The sequence below is a fragment of the Bemisia tabaci genome, chromosome 5 (assembly GCF_918797505.1).
Source record: "Bemisia tabaci chromosome 5, PGI_BMITA_v3".
Classification (NCBI taxonomy): Eukaryota; Metazoa; Arthropoda; class Insecta; order Hemiptera; family Aleyrodidae; genus Bemisia; species Bemisia tabaci.
The window spans coordinates 26010134-26028859 of NC_092797.1; the positions used below are offsets into that span (position 1 = coordinate 26010134).

The 18726-nt window shown below is 37.2% G+C and overlaps 1 protein-coding gene across 2 annotated transcripts in view; it reads left to right on the top strand.

The window, feature by feature from the left end:
• The first annotated feature begins 1793 nt into the window (after positions 1–1793).
• The window catches only part of LOC109037436 (maltase A1), a 32420-nt gene continuing 15487 nt past the window's right edge, over positions 1794–18726 (top strand). Inside the window, exons 1-5 of one of the 2 annotated variants that reach the window (XM_019052104.2) lie at positions 1794–1936; positions 8479–8650; positions 13144–13323; positions 16886–17043; positions 17541–17666. In XM_019052104.2, the coding sequence (XP_018907649.2) occupies positions 1877–1936; positions 8479–8650; positions 13144–13323; positions 16886–17043; positions 17541–17666 (696 nt within the window). In that variant the 5' untranslated portion in view covers positions 1794–1876. Of the gene's footprint in view, positions 2039–8478; positions 8651–13143; positions 13324–16885; positions 17044–17540; positions 17667–18726 lie in introns of both variants that reach the window. The other variant, XM_019052105.2, reaches the window with a different exon arrangement.

An 18726-nucleotide genomic window follows, 5' to 3' on the forward strand; every position in this document is an offset into this window, starting at 1 on the left:
AACGAGTAGGAATATGTAGCTTCATTCAGGTGCTGCCATCAACAATATGCCCGCGTTCCTACGTCGCACCGCATCGTTCAATTAATACATCAATTGAAGGCACTTGTTCTGCTGTCATTCCCCTTTCAAGTAGATGAAACTAAGTACCTAATCAATGTCTCCTATGATGAAAATAGCAATTTCACCCAGCGAATTCCTACCGAATGGCGTTAATTATTTTTCTTTTATTCCTCAAGCTAAGGTCCAGACCAAGTGGGAGAGTTAATGGCACATTTTTTTTTTAAAAAATTGAAGAGCGACTCCTGGACTCTCTTTCATTCCAGCAAATGTGCCCTATAATTTTCCTCACCGGAATTATACCAGAAAAGCATAAATAACGCTAATGAGACGTTTTCTCTGAGGCTTACTTCCTTCGGGCTGCTGCTGTGGCTAAGCAGTTAAGTTAAGCCAAATTAAACTTTCCAGTCTGAGTCAGCGGAGTTTGACTGCGCTCAGTCTCTGAGTCTTGAACAGGGTAAAAAGGAACCATTCACGCTCTGTGAAACAAACTGCAGTTAACTGACCGATCAGTGAAAGTAAAATTTTCGAAAACCGGAGGAAGGTCGCTTCAAAATCTTGGTCAAGGACATCAGATTCGTTCATTTCCGCGGTGTAAATGTCACTTTCCCTCCTTAAAATTATAAAAAGGCCTTTTTTTAATGAGCGCGATAAGAATACAGGATGTGACAGAGACGTGAGAAGGAAATTACGCATATATTTTATTTAAGAATATAGATGACTCTAATCGTAAGATTACGTTTTCAACTGACTTTCTGTTTAAAAAAAAAAGTTTTAAAAAACTAACAAAACCTCCGTATCGCGTTTGGCGCCTTTCTCCTAGACTGGTCGATATAAAAAACTGCTTCTTACATCATACGTCAGGCGGGTCCTGATAAGTACGCTTTCTGTACCTTTGCTGAGCCCCACAAAAAGTTACGAACAATCCTGCCCGTGGTCCCCACTTTGAAAATGCCCTTACAGTTAGATTTACAATTGACTCAGAAATGCGTTTAGGAATACTTTAAAATGCGTAGAAAAGGCTAGTTTATCTGAAGAAGAACCAGAAACAAGTAAAATAAGTCGAGTAGTACAAAGCTGAATGTCTTCCCATGATGCAAAGTTCGTGAAATTTCTTCTACTTTGTGCAAAAACCTGACAGCTTGAGTGTACACATTTTTAAACAAGAAACTATTTGATTAAGAAGAAAGACGATCCTGTAAAGTCCGCACTCACTCCGTAATATCGGTTTATTCCAGTATAGAAAAAGTTGCACAATTTTAGCAACAATGAGATGCGTTTGTCCCCTGTCTGCTAACCTCGGTCCAATTACTGCTCTAGTGTTGTTCACTCGTGGAAAAAGAGCGTTATTAAAAATTTCAATCCCGTTAAAAATGACACGGAAAACACCGGATAAAATCGTCACGTGAACTCTCACTCAATATCGGCACCCCCCGTAATGATTCGTAACTCTGACAAAAACCTCACCCATGCAGCTTTATGTAATTCGAGGATGGCCTCTCTCGGAATTTTCAAATGACCTGTCAATCCCCGGTTTCCATTACACATCAGCGTATCGCGCGTACGTAAAAAGCCGGTAAACATGATTTTTTAGCCTCACCCTCGATCTGGCCTTACACTAGCTTCGAGGAAAAGTAAATAGACTCGACAAGAGACGTTTGCCTTCTCTTTTTTTGATCTTGAAAAAAAGTAAAAACATTTTACACGGAGAAACTGATTAAGAAGCAAGCCTACTGATAAGGTTACATTCATTCCGATAAGACCCTTTTCGGGTCAAAGTTGAGACGAGCCGTGTTACTCAGCACCGATTCATTACATCATGATTATCCAGATTTTCAGTTACTCATCGGCAGTCCCACCAGTTACATCTCTTAGGAAGGTAAGCTTCACCTCAGTCCAGCTCCAACATTTGTATCTCTTTCAGTGCGCGTTCGCGGCATGGTTCTGAAAAACTGACTAAAAGATAGAATATCCATAGTAGGTAAGTAGTTGTGAATCTCCTTCCTTAACAGTACTCATCTCGAGGAATAGATCTGCGCAACAGTATAATTTCTCGCGTGTTTACAATAAGAGTCTCTTTTTTCAAATGGTTAATTTTTAGGATTGTGCTTTCAAAGTAATTGAACAAAAGTATAGCATGTTTATCCATTCGATTTATTATTGGCTAGAAAACTCATATACTATTACGATAAACTTAAACTTCAATATCCGTAACCAAGCATTAACCTCAAAATAACTCCAGAGTAAATCAACTTGTTTACTTTCTTTTTACCTTGTTGCTGCACACCATATGCTGGGTTAGATTTAGCAGCATTTTATGCATCAATAAAAAGTAAGGTGCGATATGATGAATATTGTGACATCCTATGTGCACATGGATTAGCCCTTTTTTTCACATTTCATCATCGAACTTTATAATATTGATACCTCAAAATATTTTCCTCGAGCCTTTCTTATCGTAAAATTGAATGTGATCATATAAGCAGCTTATCAAAAGCACTGTCTTTTATATGGAATACTACGGGAATTTCCTCTGCAAAAGCGAAATAATTCGCGTTTGTTTTTGAGTGTTTCAAATATTTGACGCAGGACTGTTGAATTCTCATTTCTGACCAATTCAAAAGTACGAGCTCAAGTGTAATTGTAAGTGTGCCTTGAGGGTAGGTATAATTTCACTGCGGAAAAAGTTGATTCGCAAAAGCTCGAGTTGTAAATTTACGGTCGTTCCGTCTCCTATACAATTTTACACGCAAAAAATTCCCGGGAATTTCTATAAGAGGATACGAATTCACACAAAATTACTTATCCTTAAGTATTTTATATTTTGGATCTCAGGGGAATCTTCTTCTTTAAGTTTGTATTTCTACTTTTGTTTCATCATTATTAAGTGCATATGAAAATGGAGAGTTTGAGCGATGTTTATGCAGTATTTGTCTAAAGGTAACTGATGTAGACATACTACTCTTGAAGGCGATGACATGCTCTCTCATTGCGGCTCTACTAATTTAGATTAAAGGATTCGTCTGTGCGTTTTGATGTGCGTGGAAACTTGATTTTTACTGAGATTTTTTTAAGTAAATCTCCCGTGAAAATCGACAGAGCATATTTTAAGGGGATAAGTTCCAAAAACGTGACGTACATCTATTGACCTGCGTTTGTTCATGACGCCTTTTATCATTTATCTACTAAGATAAAAATTATTCATTTACGTCACTGATTTCACCACCTCAAAAATGATTCTCACGGAATAGGGAATATGAAATACGATTTTCGTCTGATGGTCCTTAATTAGGATTAAATGCCTATGAATTTAACGGGTGAGTACCAACTTAAGTTCAAGGGAAATGGGCCTCTCGCAAAAATAGAATCTCTTAAAAAAAATAAAAAAAGACTTTTGTCCTCCTCTTTATTTTTAAACTACGACTTTATTTCGCTCGATCGCATCGATGAGTTGAGAATTTTTTAAGAGGAAAATGTTGGATAAGGACACATGGTTTTATAGAACTTAAAGTTAAAGTTTACGGAAAATGGTAACACGGATGAATAATGAAAAAACTGAAGATTGAATAGTGCGTTTGCTAAATCTGGGAATGACTTTATTTAAACTTATATCAGAACACGGCGCGTGGCTCAACCGTTCTACTCAAGATGTATAGAGAAATACAATCGCTCCCATTGGAAAAATTACTCATTTTTTAAACTTGCCACCTTTGTGAGACGATCATTATCAGCTTCACGTACATCAAGGCTCCGAATGATGATGATCTAATCGGCGTGAGGTTAGAGTAGTGAAAATTAGTGTGTAGGTAAGGTGCTCTCTAGAATCGAAATGGAGGAAACGGTTCCATGAGAAAAAAAAATATTAAATAAGGCCGTTTCGAAGGGCTTTCCTAGGATCAGCTCTTGAAGCGGTAGTTTGTTTTCTTTTCTGAGAAGGCACGGCAATGGACCAAAAACAATGTACCAACGTTTCCATAGTCCGTCGGAAAATGTTGTGCGGCTGTCAATAAGCACCTCTTATCTTACATGTGTTCGCTAATGACTCACTGATCATACTGGCTGGAGACAGGACATCACAAACATTCTCAAGTCATCGAATACTATCCATGCAGAGAATGGTGGCTAATTGGAAAATTTTAACTTTATCTCGACCGTGATAAGACAGTCATTTTGTTAATCATCCGTTAAAACATCGAAATAGTGCTCTCCAGATTCCAACTCTTTTAACGCGTGCGCGAGTCCAATGTTTTTACACCAATAAAAGTCCGTCCAGTGAAATTTCGAGGTTGGCTTTTCCTCATTGGTTCAATATCAGTGGAGGTGTATCAGAGTAACGTTACGGAGTACGACGTGAGCGCTCAGGTGAATGAAACAAATAAAGTCACAAATTCGGCCACATAAATTATACGGAAAGGTCCTATCACATTTCGTCATGCTTATCAAGACAAACATTTCACATAATGAAACAATGTGTATGATTCGAATGAAAGGACAAGATTCATTTGCTCTTCAAAATTTCACGAGAAACACTAGAAAAAATGTTGACAAAGTCTGTGACTGATCAATGAACAAGAAATGACTGTTTAAGAGGGTTTTTTTTCTCAGTTTATTCAACTCACTTGCTTACCAAAAAATGCAAGTTAACTTAGGTCAAATCAGCCAACGAAAGCGAAGTTGTCATTTGATAAATAACTAATTTTTGATTGCACAAAAATTCCCATCGTTACCTGATATACGGTATTTGTTAAATTTTCTACAGAAAGAAAGAAAGAAAGAAAAAAAACCTTTACTCTTTTCTTTGCAAGGAGCTCCCTAGCTCCTTACACTTCCCAAAGTGTCAGGGACTTTCAGAGCTAGATTTTTTCAAAAAAGTTGAGGAATTTTGAAATTTGTTAAAACTTGAAACCGGCTGTTGGTGCGATTTGAGTGGCTCAGGAGCTGATATAATTGTATCACGCATTTTGGCTTAGCGTGACGCTCGAAGGACGAGTGATTTATTTTGCAATCTTTGTGTTTTTAGTCACCATCGCAGTAAAACATCCAATGAATTTTACTTCATTCTTCCCACAGAAATATTTCGATATTAATTTTGAGATAAGTTACAAAAACTAGAATGTTGCACCGCTCCCGCGCTTACTTCTATACAACTAAAAACGGGAGTGAAGAATCAAGGTCGCCTTCAAATCGATGAATGCAATTTGAGCGGCTTAGGAGTTGAAATAGTTGTATCACGCATTGGTTTAGCGTGATGTCTGAAGAACGAGTGACCTTCATTGTAATCTTCGCGTTTTTAGTGACCATGGCAGCGAAATGTCTGGTAAATTTTACTCGATTCTCCCCGCAGGAAACAATTTTGATAGTGACATCGAGATAAGTTGCATAACATCCAGAATGTAACAATTAATGAAGCTGAATTTGTTAGAATCATGCCCATTTGATTTGTTCATATTTATACATGAGCCGAGTTCTTGATTTATTTTTTCAATTACAATTCCAAGTATAACAGGCTAGTTCCTACACATCTCTTGCTTAAAAATCCAAACTATTCATAAGGACGGTTTTTCCCCCCTTTTTTTCGAAAAGCACTGTGATTCGCACATGGAGAGGAAAACGTAGGAAAAAGTTAGAGGTTCGTTTTGGAATTTGATCTAAATATGGGAGGAGGGGGGCAAAATAATTTTGCCTAGAGTCCATCTAATTTTCGGTACGCCACTGGCAATTCCTTTCTTGCTCAAGTCTTTTCTTGACGAAAAATATGTTCTAATTTTGTCGCCATTTTTAAGAGTTTGTCGAAAGGAAGAGCACTGAGTGCTGAAAAACACCAGTGAGATGATTTTTGAAATGAATAGACAAAGCTATAGACAAAGCTATGGACAAAAAAGACAAAAGCATATGGAGGGATCCAATTGGTGGAGGTGGGTGGTTGTAATGGACGGGGAGGTAGGTAATAGACAAACTAACGGCAGCCCACGAGAAACCCTATAGTCCCCTTAGTCTATCGAAACCACCCATTTCAAACAATAGGATCACTCCATACTTCCTATGTCTTTTTTGTCAATCACTTTGTCTATCAATTTCAACAATCAGCCTGCAAGCAGGCGTATGAAGTATTATTTCTTAATTTTCGATAAAAGTTTCTCGTCACCTAGGTGCGTTGCGTAATCTAAAAAACGTAATTCTAAGGTCTCTTTATTTCATTCCAATGACTCGCAGATATTAAGCGCATCAGTCATCTCACACCTAATTTTCGTTCCCTTGAAACCCGTTAAAGTTATCTCAAAAGGCACGACTAAGTGCTGAAACAAGATGCGAAGATGAGAAAAAGGTCAAAGATCGAGTCAAGGGCCGTTTTCGAATTACGGCACACTCATCATGGTAGTTATCACTTCGACCGTCTGATTTTTCCCTCTTTCATTCACCGACCTTTTTAACGCTCTCAGCAAAGATTTACCGAACACTTTCTTTGAACCCGGCAAAAAATATTGCTTGGTAAGTTGATTTTCGGTCTGGCTGACGAGATAGCTCAACTTGCGTAGGTAGCACTCTCGTGCACGCGCTGTAGATTTGCGATCCGAGACGGTTCCACCAAATTTACTCCGATAATTCTCTAATTTTTCACTGCAACTTGCAGAAAAATATTTGAAGTTATATACAAAATCGCAACACTGACTTGTAATGACCTGCCAAGTACAATAGGCCATTTGAAAAGGTCTGAATTGAGGAACTACATCATATATTTCCGCATTGAAACACGTAGGAAAAAGCTAGATCGTCTCTGAAGCAAGGGGTGCACTTAGGCATTTGTATTCCTTCAGCGTGAAAGGGAAAAAAAAGAAAAAAAATAGGAGAAAAACAATTTGGGCAACTTTAGCACACCGAAAGAAAGTATGATAACGTTTACTGAAAGTCTATTTGATTTTTTACACAGCAATACTGTTCAGTGAAAATGAACAGAGCTATATAGTGGTATTCACCAGAACTCTGATGATACTTACCCTAATATGGTAATTACTACTATAGAGTAAAGTGTTTAATACCATACTCGGACTCGGATCACTGTATCAGAGTGCGGTAAAATCTATCATATTTTTTTTCAGCGTATGCTATGCAGTTATAAACATTTTGATTTGCCTCATCAACAGGTTGAAAAGGTCAAAAGTAACCCTAAAAGTATATATCAGGGGGGTCGCCAGGTCGCCTTGACAATAGACTCTTCTGAGCCATCAATCGTCCCATTTGTCACAACTTACAGCAATCATATGTCATGACAACTATGTCTTTTTAAAAATGATAGGATCAGTTGCGTTCTAGAACATTGTTCGAGAAAACTGTAACTCGATTACGATCTCAATAATTGGAAGTCTGAAAATTAAAACGACGCGTGTCTAAGTACCACCCACTCTCTCCTCCATCTGGATTGTGAACACAGTTTGGAGCAATAAAACGAGCTTGGTGTTGATAAACAAATGAGCGATTTTACTCTTTCCGGCAAAATGATGTAATAAATTTAGTTGCATTGTTATCTCTAATTGATATTTTTGCAAACTCCTTTTATGACTATTTGTAATGGACACTTTGTTTCTATTAAATGCGCTTATGGAAGTGAATGAAAGGAAAGAACTTTCTCAACAAAGCTCATGATTCTCAAAAAAGAGGGAAAATGAGATTCACGGATGTCATGAGAAATTTAAATAACTTCACACTGGTTTTAACGCAATATGGCAAAATCACCATCCCCGTGTAAAAACGATTGTGCGTCTAGACTCAGCATTCCAACAATTAGTTGTTCACAATTGCTTCTTTAATTGTTTGGCTGGAATTGTATAAAGAGTCTTGAACCTTTCTTTAAAATGCTGTGCAAGTGAAAGAATTCCGATGTATAAAAAGAGAAGTCATTAAGATTTGAAATCGAAAAAAATTATTTGTATCGTCTCTAAATTTTGACGCAAAGCTTTATTAGAGCCATGAAAATATAAATTGATTTAAAGGCCTGCTTTAATCGCAGCTTTTTTATTTATGCTAGAGAAAGAATTCTCTTGGATTATCAGAGTTCAGGTTCTTTAAGAAATTGACAAGAAAACATACTTTTGATTTAGTCAAATTTTTGCTTGAATCGAAAGCCAAAGCTTCTTAATTTGAGCAGATTTTCTTTTGATTGAGGCAAAAATCCAATTGAATGAAGAGCACTTTTCCTGTTAAATTTTTTATGAGTCTTGACTCTGGACCCAAGAGACTTTTTTTCCATGTATTATGTAGGGCCTGTTTTATGAATTGGCCTGTTCATGAATATCTTCTTTCAAAATTTTACTGAGGGGAAAACAACTCTAACACTAGTGCCAGCAGCGTGTTCAAAAAAACTAGGTTGGATTTTAGAATTTTTATCAAAGTTTGTAATTGACTGGTCCCGTTTTTTTTTTCCAGAAAATGAAGCTTATTTTTGTGGCAGCCTTCTTGCTTGGGACTGCTCTAGAGAGAGGAGTGACTGGTTCGGTGGCGCCGAAAAATGCAGATTGGTGGGAAAATACAGTATTCTACCAGATTTACCCTCGCTCGTTCAAAGACAGCGACGGAGATGGAATCGGCGATATCAAAGGTAATTCTTTAAAAAGCCTACTTCAATGTTCTGCTTTAATTAATTACTTTAATCAGCAAGAGAATGAATCAATTTAATTAATTAGTTAGTTAGCAGTGCTTGCGTAGACGTCAGAAAAGTTACCATGCACCTTGGAAAAATTGCATTTTTATTTCGTAAATGTTTAGAGCGCCTCTCAAACTTTGAAGGAATAAAATGTTTTAAAATTTGTCGGTAAATGAGATATTCCTCAAAGGCTGGTAAAACACTCATTTTGCTTTTAACAACTAAGTTTTCAGTTTTTGTGGACGCCGGCTTGCGTCCGTCCCTTTTCCCGTGGATGGTCAAAATATTTATCCTGTTTAGGGATGACTTTTTAGACCGCGTTAAACAGAAAGGAGCCAAACCACATCAGCTATTGCCAAATTTAATTGGACGAATTAATTTTTTACATGAAAACGGTCGAGCGGATTTTCGTGCAAATTTTAGTGAATTTTCTTCATAGTACGACGCAAATTCCTTAAAATTTTCAAAGGAATCCGTGCGAACGTTCCCTCGTAAAAAATTGACTTGCCCAGTTAAATTTAGCAATACTTGATGTGGCTTGGTTCCTTTCTGTTAAACGCGGTCCAATTTTTAATCGATTTTTCGCGCCGAAAAATCAATTGGATTGATCTTCCGATGTCGATTAAAAATCGGAACCGATTGTTCAAGCCGAAATTGAGTTATTGAAAAAAAAAATCGAGATTTCCTCCGTTAATAAGTCACATAAGGCCTATAGGCTCTGTGAAACCCGAGTTTCATTTCAAGTCCAGTTTTAGTAGTAGCTTTTTGTCGCCAAACTTAGAATTTTAAGTGTTTGAAAATCGATTTTTTCTTAAATCGATTTTTTCCATTCAATTTTTTACCGATAATAAAATTGATTTCCCAAAATCGATTTATTTGAGAAAATCGCCATCCCTACCCTATATCAAGCATGTGCGGTGACACATCTTTTAGTATCTCATTCCTTATTCTCACTCTATCTCGTGGTGCACAGTAGATTAACTAATGCCCGTCGTTTACACTCTCTCTTGTATAGAAGTATCCACCTGTACACAATTTTTCTATCCATCTCGATCTTCGGCAGTCTTCTTTTTTCCTCCATAGCGCTATGCCAGTGGCATGGCGCCACGCTAGTGCCTTTGCGTGCGAGCTTTAGTCACTTTTATCTTATCAAGAGGTATATTGTGCCGGTAACAAACACGCAGTCTACGATGCTGCGCAAATATCCTTAGATAAGGCGATCCACGACTGCTAATAAAATAAATTAATATTTATTTAAACCCATGATTTTGGATGAAAGGCTTTCTTGCGAAGACATGTACAGAGACATGTAATTATCCCTAAAATAAAAACGAATTTACCTTAGCAGAGTCGTGTCTACTAAAACAGGCCGGCCAAAAATCGATACTTTTTCAGTACATTCCCAAAAAATGCAGTACCTGTTCAACAGAATAATTCAGTATTTTTCAGTACCTTCATTTGACGAAATTCGAAAAATTTTAAAAATTTGAATGTCTCGCTCAAATTGCGACCAAAATTACGAAAATTCCGGACTTTCTTGCGGAATTTCTGCACTTCTTCAGTACTTCCGGACCGCCCTTAAAAAATCAGTCCTATCACCGGACTTTCCGAAAATTCCGGACTCGTAGGCACCCTGCGCAGGTTTCAGAAACACATTTTTCAAGGTTTCAAAGATCGAGAATCTAAAATAAAGGCGTCCACCTGTCCCCTTCGTTTTGTTGGTGGTAACATTGGCGAGTCCTTCCATTTATGAGTAAATGGATACTAGTATCCATTGTATTGAAGCTCGGCTGTTCCATACAGTTTTGATTGATTTTTTTTTTTTTTTCTGGAACTTGAGACACTCTTTTTTCAAGGTTGAAATATGTGTATAGGAGTTTTTCCAAAATCACATCGAAGTTAAGAATCACTAAATAATTTTAAAATACACTTTCCTCTTTCTTGAATAAGTGAGAGAATCAACCGTTCAAAACATGCCTCATTATAACTAAAACCTACATTCATCCCTTTTATATACGATGAAATATAAGAGAAGTCTGGTCCAACCTTGCTAACCCTGACGTCAACCGTTATCGCTGACTATCAGAAAAATTTTAAAGCCAAATGCGTGTATGTGATAAAAAAATGGAAAAAATTAATGAGCGAAATGTATATGAGATATAGAATTTCTTGGACGAAGTATGATTAAAATGATTACGAGGGAGAGTTTCAAAATTATATCCGCAGAAACGAGAAATATGCATAGGGTGTGCCATAAGGCTTGCCATCAACTCTCGTATGATCGGGCTGATACAGCCAGCGAAATTGTTACAGCTGAATTTCAACGCCTATTTTTGCATTCAACATATCGTTTCTCGACTCGGCAAAGAATTTCTATTTATTTCTTTTTGACAAGAGAAAATTTGGAGCTTGTTACGCCCAAATCGACTCCTAACTCGTTTTTTCCATATTGTTACTTGGTCTCTTTCTACCTACTTCAGTTTAAATCAAGTGAAAGTCGTAAAGTACTGTCGACTCTAATTAGATCAGATTTTTTTTTTATAATATATAAGTGCTCTTTGATCTCTCTTGAATTCTATGATTTCAGAGCAAAAGAAGTGCATAACATGTATCTATACCTATCGTATACAGGGAGATACATTTCGTCGTTTCCCAGAGGAAAAAAATTAACTTCAACTAAACGTTCCAAAATTTCCCTTCGCAATTTTTGCAATACTGGAATGGAGATACGTTCTTTCGTGTGGAAAAAAAGCTTTCTTTATTCGCGTCCTTTAAAATTTAAAAAAAAACTTTTTATCTACGCGAAAAATTGTGCGGTAATTAGCTCCCTCATTTTATATTATAATGATATACCTACTTGAAATTATATACATTGTAATATATATTGTAATTATCCTCTAATCCAGCAAAATTGTGATCCGGTAGTAAGCGGATCAACCGCCGAGAGAGAGAGAAAGTACACTATCAAGGGCCCAAACTCCGTGCTGAGTGCGAAAGTGCACTAAAGTGAGAAATGGGTGAAGGTCAAGACCTCGCGACTACTTACCGCAGGTCACGGTGGAGACAATTATCGCGCTGGATTCTTCCGTGATAAAAGTTGACAAGATACGATATCGGACCGGGCGTAAGATGCGCCGTTGCGTGACGATTGCGATTTTACCTCAGAGAAGAATTGCACGTTGAAGCAATACTGAAATTGCAGTCATTGCAGCGACCTTGCAATGTGTATCGAAAATAATGCGTTACTTGCGAGGTTTTGCGGTGATATTTTCTGTTAGTTTTTCCTCAGATTATTTTTATGGCACAGTGAATTAGAGGTGTATGTAAAGAGTATGGACCAGTGTTCTGCCATCCCCGGGCGCCATGCGCCAAATGCGCCTAAAAATCGGGCCTTTGCGCTTAAAAATAAGGGGGACTGAGCCATCGTGGCGCCTAAAAAATTTGACCAATTGAACTCACAATCGGGATGGCCCGTATGCAAAAATTTAATTTGGCTCCTAAAATATAGTAGATGGCTCCTAAAAATTGGGCTTTCCGGCCAAGGTGGCTCCTAAAATTTTAAAGGGAAGGCAGAACATTGGTATGGACACTAGGTCTCAATGAGACCTTTGGGCTGAAAAAAATGATGGGATGTTGGATGGCGGCAACTTTTTGTGGGCACAGGTGAGAAGAAGCTTTTGCTAACCTTTGAAGTTTATCATCTGCCAAACTTCTCACCACCCGTGCGATAACAGAGATTCGAATTCCTTTTTCTTCAAATGTAAAACACAAAATTGGTCATATAAGACTGAGTAACTGACAGTGAGTCTAACTGTAATTTGAGTATACTGAGAAAAATTTTTTAGTTCATTATTCCCAAACAAAATTTTGATCAGCGCGCTGTACTGACCTTTAAATTGCGGAGGCCTGGAACGATTTGCATCCGTCACGCCTGCTCGCTCACCAAAAACCAGAGTCAGTCTACTTGAGTCGAATCGAGCACTAATTTCATTTCGGTATACTTTTCAATAAAATAATTTCTATACGTGCTGATTTTTTTTCCGGGCAAAATTGGAGGATGTCTTGTCTTAAAGGAAGAATTAATTGTTTGTCAAAATCATGCACCAGTTATTTGCCCGCTCTAGTTATTTGCTCTAGGGAGCTACAGGTACCTAGCTTATTTCTAATGCTAAGTGCATCACATGCACGTGATTTTGGTGACTTTTTTTTTATATAAATCAACATAATTTCAGATCCAGCATCGATTTCTTATTCTTTTATCCAGCTACATTAAATTACCAGACAGGGGTGCAAAATTCGATCAAATTTCAACAGTTATTTTCTCAAGATCGGAGCCTTTCAAAAAAAATTCCCAACCGTAATTCGAACCCGGTGAGATTCAGGGCCGCCTGACAGCTTTTAGTCACTGGATCACAGAGGCTAACATCCTTGATTTATTATCATTTCAGGAGTAGCGGAGAAGGTAGAATACCTTAAAGACCTCGGGATTGGAGCTGTCTGGCTGTCCCCAGTTTTCAAGTCGCCCATGGTGGACTTCGGATACGATATCTCTGACTACAGAGATATCTCCCCCATATTCGGCACCATGGCTGATTTTGACGCCTTGGCAGCTAGACTCAAACAAGCCGGTAAGATTCCAACGGAAATTCAATCATTAAACAAACACACTGGAGGAACAATAAAGCACAATATTGAAGTCTGTGATAAGGGTCATTACCCTCTCTCCATTTAAAAAACGGAATGAAATAATGCACAAAATACTCCACCAAATTTTCGGAGAGCAGGGAGTTGCTGAATTCACTCAGAAAGAGGTGTAGTTGTAACATACTAGAATCCGGTGTGGTGCAATATTGTGAGCCAATATATTGTGTGTGATCAGCAACCCCCCTCCCCCCGGTTGACCCTTCATACGCACGGGGAAAAGAATGTTAGTGGCTATTACACTCTTAGTAAATAGGTATGATTCCCAGGAAATCTAGTGGTCATTACTTCCATATTCCTCATAAAAGTGATTGCCATCTGACTGGAAGACATAATCATATGCATGATTAACACTGACAGAAATCTACCATTGAGTAGTAAATTTTACGGGATTCATGCACAGTAAGAAGTCAAGTTTCCACTAACATTCTTTCTTATTCGTGAACGGCTAACAAGGGGAACTTACGGACCTGCCGCCTCCGATTGGGCTGAATTTTTTTTTACAGACTCTATGGACCAATTTCTAGAGGTCAATTAGAGCGTTTTTTTCCCCGATGCGCAATAGGAAGGGCTAAAAAAATTCCCAAAAGTTCGTTTTCGGCGTCGGTGATTTGGTCGTGCCGCGCGTGGCAACACTGAAGCAGCCCTCTAGTAACCGCTTTAATTTCGCGAGGGTTTTCAGCGAAGTCCGGACCCTATACTGCCACGTACTGGTTCCACATGATAAGTGATTCCCGGGTTTCGATCCTCGACATTTTATTTCCGCATGATCACGTAACATTTATTTTAATTCTTCATCGCATTTATTAAATCAAGGCATTTCCGATCACTATTCCCCCCCCTCCCTCATTTTACGTACATTTTCCATCCAAATTTATTCACAATGGCCACATCTAATCGTATGAACTTCATTGAATAAATTAATGAATTAAAAAGCAAAGGGTCTAAAATAATGTGTTTTCTTGGTACACCTTGCCTGCACATTGGTTTGGGGTTGCTCTTCATTTATTTACAAATTTACATTATTTTGCAGGAAAACATTTGAAGATAAAGTAGTAACAAAATAAGTTTCTTTTGCTTTTTAATTCATTAATTTATATCAATGAAGTTTCATACGATTATATGTGGCCAATGTGAATAAATATCGGGGGAAAATGTACGTAAAATGAGGGAGGGGGGATAGTGATTAGAACTGCTTGATGAGAAATGCGATGAAGAATTAAAAAAAAAATGTTACGTGATCATGCGGGAAAATAAAAAGTCAGGATCGAACCCGGACATCACTATCATGGAACCAGTACGTGTGCATAGGGCTCCGGACTCGCAGAACTTCGGCCGATAAAAGCGGTACGAGAGGCGCTTCAGTGTTGCCACGCGCCGCACGACCAAATCACACGCCGAAAAAAACACGCAACCTTTTGGGAATTTTTTACGCCCTTCCTATTGCGCAATCGGGAAACTGGCTCAAATGACCTCTAGAATTGGTCCATAAGTCTGTAAAAAAAAATTCAGCCCAATCGGAGGCGGCAGGTCCGTAAGTTCCCCTTGTAAGAGCACTAGCTAATCGCCTTCTCCCAAGTAGCAGTGATCGCGATAAACTGCGATTTTATCGGCTGATTATCGAGATTATATCGGAAGGCTATTTATCGCAATATTATCGAATGAAAAATTGCGATTTATGGCGATTAAATTGCTATGCATAGCAATTTTTTGTTCGATGAAATCGCGATCAATTTTCGTCGATAAAATCGAGATTAAATCGCCATATATCGCGATTTTTGTTTCGATAATATCACGATAAATTGCCGGGCAACAAAATCGCGATTATATTGCAACGAGATCGAGGATAATCGCTCAGATGTTGATGATCCCAGCAATTTTATCGCCGATAAAATCGCAATATATATCGCGATTTTTCCGTTGAAAAATGCTACTTGGGCTGTCGCACCTTATAATTGGGCTTGCAATCCTATTGCGCACAGGATCCTCCCAAAGAATCCATTTTTCTCAAAGTATAGAGAGACCCCCAATTAAATTGCAGAATATAGTAACGCACGGTGACACTTTAATTTTTTAGATCATTTTCAATACGACTCTTGTCCCCAATGCCTGCGAAAGTAAAATTGATTTTCGTCCTCTCTCTGAATTATGAGTCTTCCTGGAAAAATTATTCTCATAAATGAAAACAAGGAGAAACAAACGCGAGGACAAGGGTTTGACAATAAACATTAAAGTGAGTTGAACTGACTTTCATAGAAGTACGTCAATTAAAGAATGAGACTTAAGATAGTAAATAGGCTCTTAATTGCGTTGAGCTTGACTCGCCTTTGTTTTTCGTAAACAAGCCATTCACGATAAGGGTACCTAAGTGTATTATTGCAAAGGAATCTTGGTTACCTACTGAGTCGAATGACCCCGAAGGCAGGGTCATTAGTTCTTTATGGGAAAACCCAGTCACATGAGCTTGATAAGTAATCTATGTAAAAATGAGATAACTTTAAATGAGTAGGTAGTCAAATAAAACAGTCAAAAACTCGGTGCACACCTTGATAATTAAAGCTCATTTCTCAGCTTTATTAAAATATTTTTTAAGCTCCTAATCCGGGAAATTAATATTTCCTCTGTACTTTTCGACGAGGAAAATATTATAATATTTAATATAAGTCGACGAAGTTGGGAGGGTATTCAAATAATTTTGAAACTCATGCTAATTCCAATAGATTTTTGTTTACCTTAGAAAGAAATAATTATAAATATCTAGTTATCGTGAGCATGCGATTTGTTTAAACCAGTTATAAATGTGGAAAAAACACCAGGACTTAAGATGGACCACAAATTGCATTAAGGAACCACTATTTCTGGCTCATTTTAGAAACAGTATATGATTGTGTCATTGATTTCCGTATGCAGAATGGTTTTTTTATAGAAGGGCCAGAGATAGCGTTTCCTTATTGCAAATGTAATCCAATCTCCTCCTTGATTAACAAATTTGGAACTCCAACAGAAATTTAATCTCTAAAAGAATATATTTGTGATCGTATGAGAGGTGTTCGTCTTCAGTCAGAATTAATATTAGCCTCATTCAATTTTTCAAATAAAAACATTGAGGGTCGTTGCCCCTTCGCCAACTTTCCACTTCCTGCCAGTCACCGAGAATTTCGGGGATAATAGCCGCATTGAATTTTTACATTAACATGACTACAGATTCTATAAAAAATTGACGCACTGTGGTTTCCTGAAGATGGAAGTTTAAAGTTTTCTGCACGTTAGAACAATATCGTTGCAACGAGTTTCACGCAATAACTAGGTTAAACAATATCGTGTGTGGGAGAGAGGGGCCAAGTATGAACTTGATTAAATATTTATCAACGTAAATAGAGGGCAATGTTAAGAGCGCGATTGAAAAATAAAGCGTCGTGACATTGAACGCAGTGTCTAAATCTTTTGATGATTGTAGATCAACTAATTGGTAGATTTATCAATTGACAGGGTTAAAACTCATCGTAGACTTTGTGCCAAACCATTCGAGCGATCAGCACGAATGGTTTCAAAAGTCTATCAGCAAGGAGGACCCTTACACTGACTACTACGTCTGGCATGATGGCAAAATAAATGAAAATGGAACCAGAGTACCTCCCTCTAACTGGGTGAGTAAGGATTTTTCTTTAGTTGGTTTCAATTTAGTTTTCAGTTAATTTCATTTTTTTGGAGCGATGTAAATGTTAATTCTAGTTGATAGCAAAAAAAAATAATAAAAAAATAAAAAAAAATTTAAAAAAAATTTTAAAAAAATTTCGGAAGAAATTTTCCGTATTATTACTTAAAGTTAACTATTATTATATTCAAAATCACTGTACATTAATGGTTAAATCATTATAAAAATTAACATACTTATTTAAATGTTTAAAGTTTATCAAGGCAGTTAAAATGATGAGGTCTACAGCGTGATATTTAACTATTAGTAATATTTTATTTTTATATGGTGCCTACTTTCAAAATGGAATGATGTAGAAATTAAATGCATGCCACCACTGGATATTTCTAAAAAATTCCGGAGAATTTCTGTAATTTCACTTGTCACGTCACAGGAAGTCATTTTCCTTGATTTTCTTGGCGAATAAAATTGAATTTGGTTTGTGTATAGGTTTCAAACTTTGGAGGATCTGCTTGGACCTGGAATGAAAATCGTCAACAGTATTATCTCCATCAGTTCGGCTGGCAACAACCTGACTTGAACTTCAGGAACCCTAATGTCGTCAGAGAAATGAAGGTACGTCGACTTAACACCACAGTGCAAGACAAAGTGAAATAGTATTTACATCGCCTCTGAATATATATCAGAATATACCTGCCACTACTTATTCGAAACCTAAGGGATGCTTCTCATGTTTTCCTCTTACGAAGGAAGTTAATTCCTTCAACATTAAGCTCATGTATCTTAATTTATTTAAAAAACATTCGCACCCATGAAAAGAATCTTGGTTTTTACATTATTACAAAATATTCCGGTCTGAAATATTTTAACATGTCGAGAGACTCCCTGAAAATATTTTGAAATTTCTCAAGGCAAGTAATATACATTTTTATTCTCGAAAAGTGAGGAACGAAAAGGAACCTCGAAAATTCTTGTGAAAGATGAAGATTCATACGTTGAAAGGCTGTAACTGCTTCGAAGAAGCACGATAAAACATTAATAGAATGAGCTCCTGAAGAATTCCCTTGAAAAATTCCTGAAAAATTCTTGGAGTGTTGCCCTTATCTTTTTTAAGAGTAGGTTCATAATATACTTTAAATTTTAGATCATACCTAGAGGAACTGTAAAGACTTAATCATCACGAATTTAATCGAAATTAAAACATATTTAAGGTGACAGAGACTTTGAAAATTTAAAGTATACTTCAAAACAATCATCAAATTAAAGTCGTATTGTGATTACATATATTCCGTATGAATTTACATAAGTACAAATAATTTAACGCAGAGTTTTTTTTCTAACTCACAATTTTTCATAGTCTTAAAATTGCCCTCGTGTTCAAATTTTAGCCACCAACTAAACTGAGTACATCAAAAAATGCACCATATATCATATATTTCACTATTTGATCGATGTAATTAAAAGTATACCAACGGGAAACTTTCTCCTACCTATCTGTCGAGGCGCCAAAAAAACTCAAACAAAGCAGTTATCACGAGCTACAACAGAGCTGAAAAAGGTTATCACCGAAGCCAGCCGTCAGTACTATGATTATCAATACAAGCAAAGTCCTTTTACTAAGGTCATTTTACTTCCGAGAATCAGTCAACCAAGAACCGACGAACTGCACTCTTTT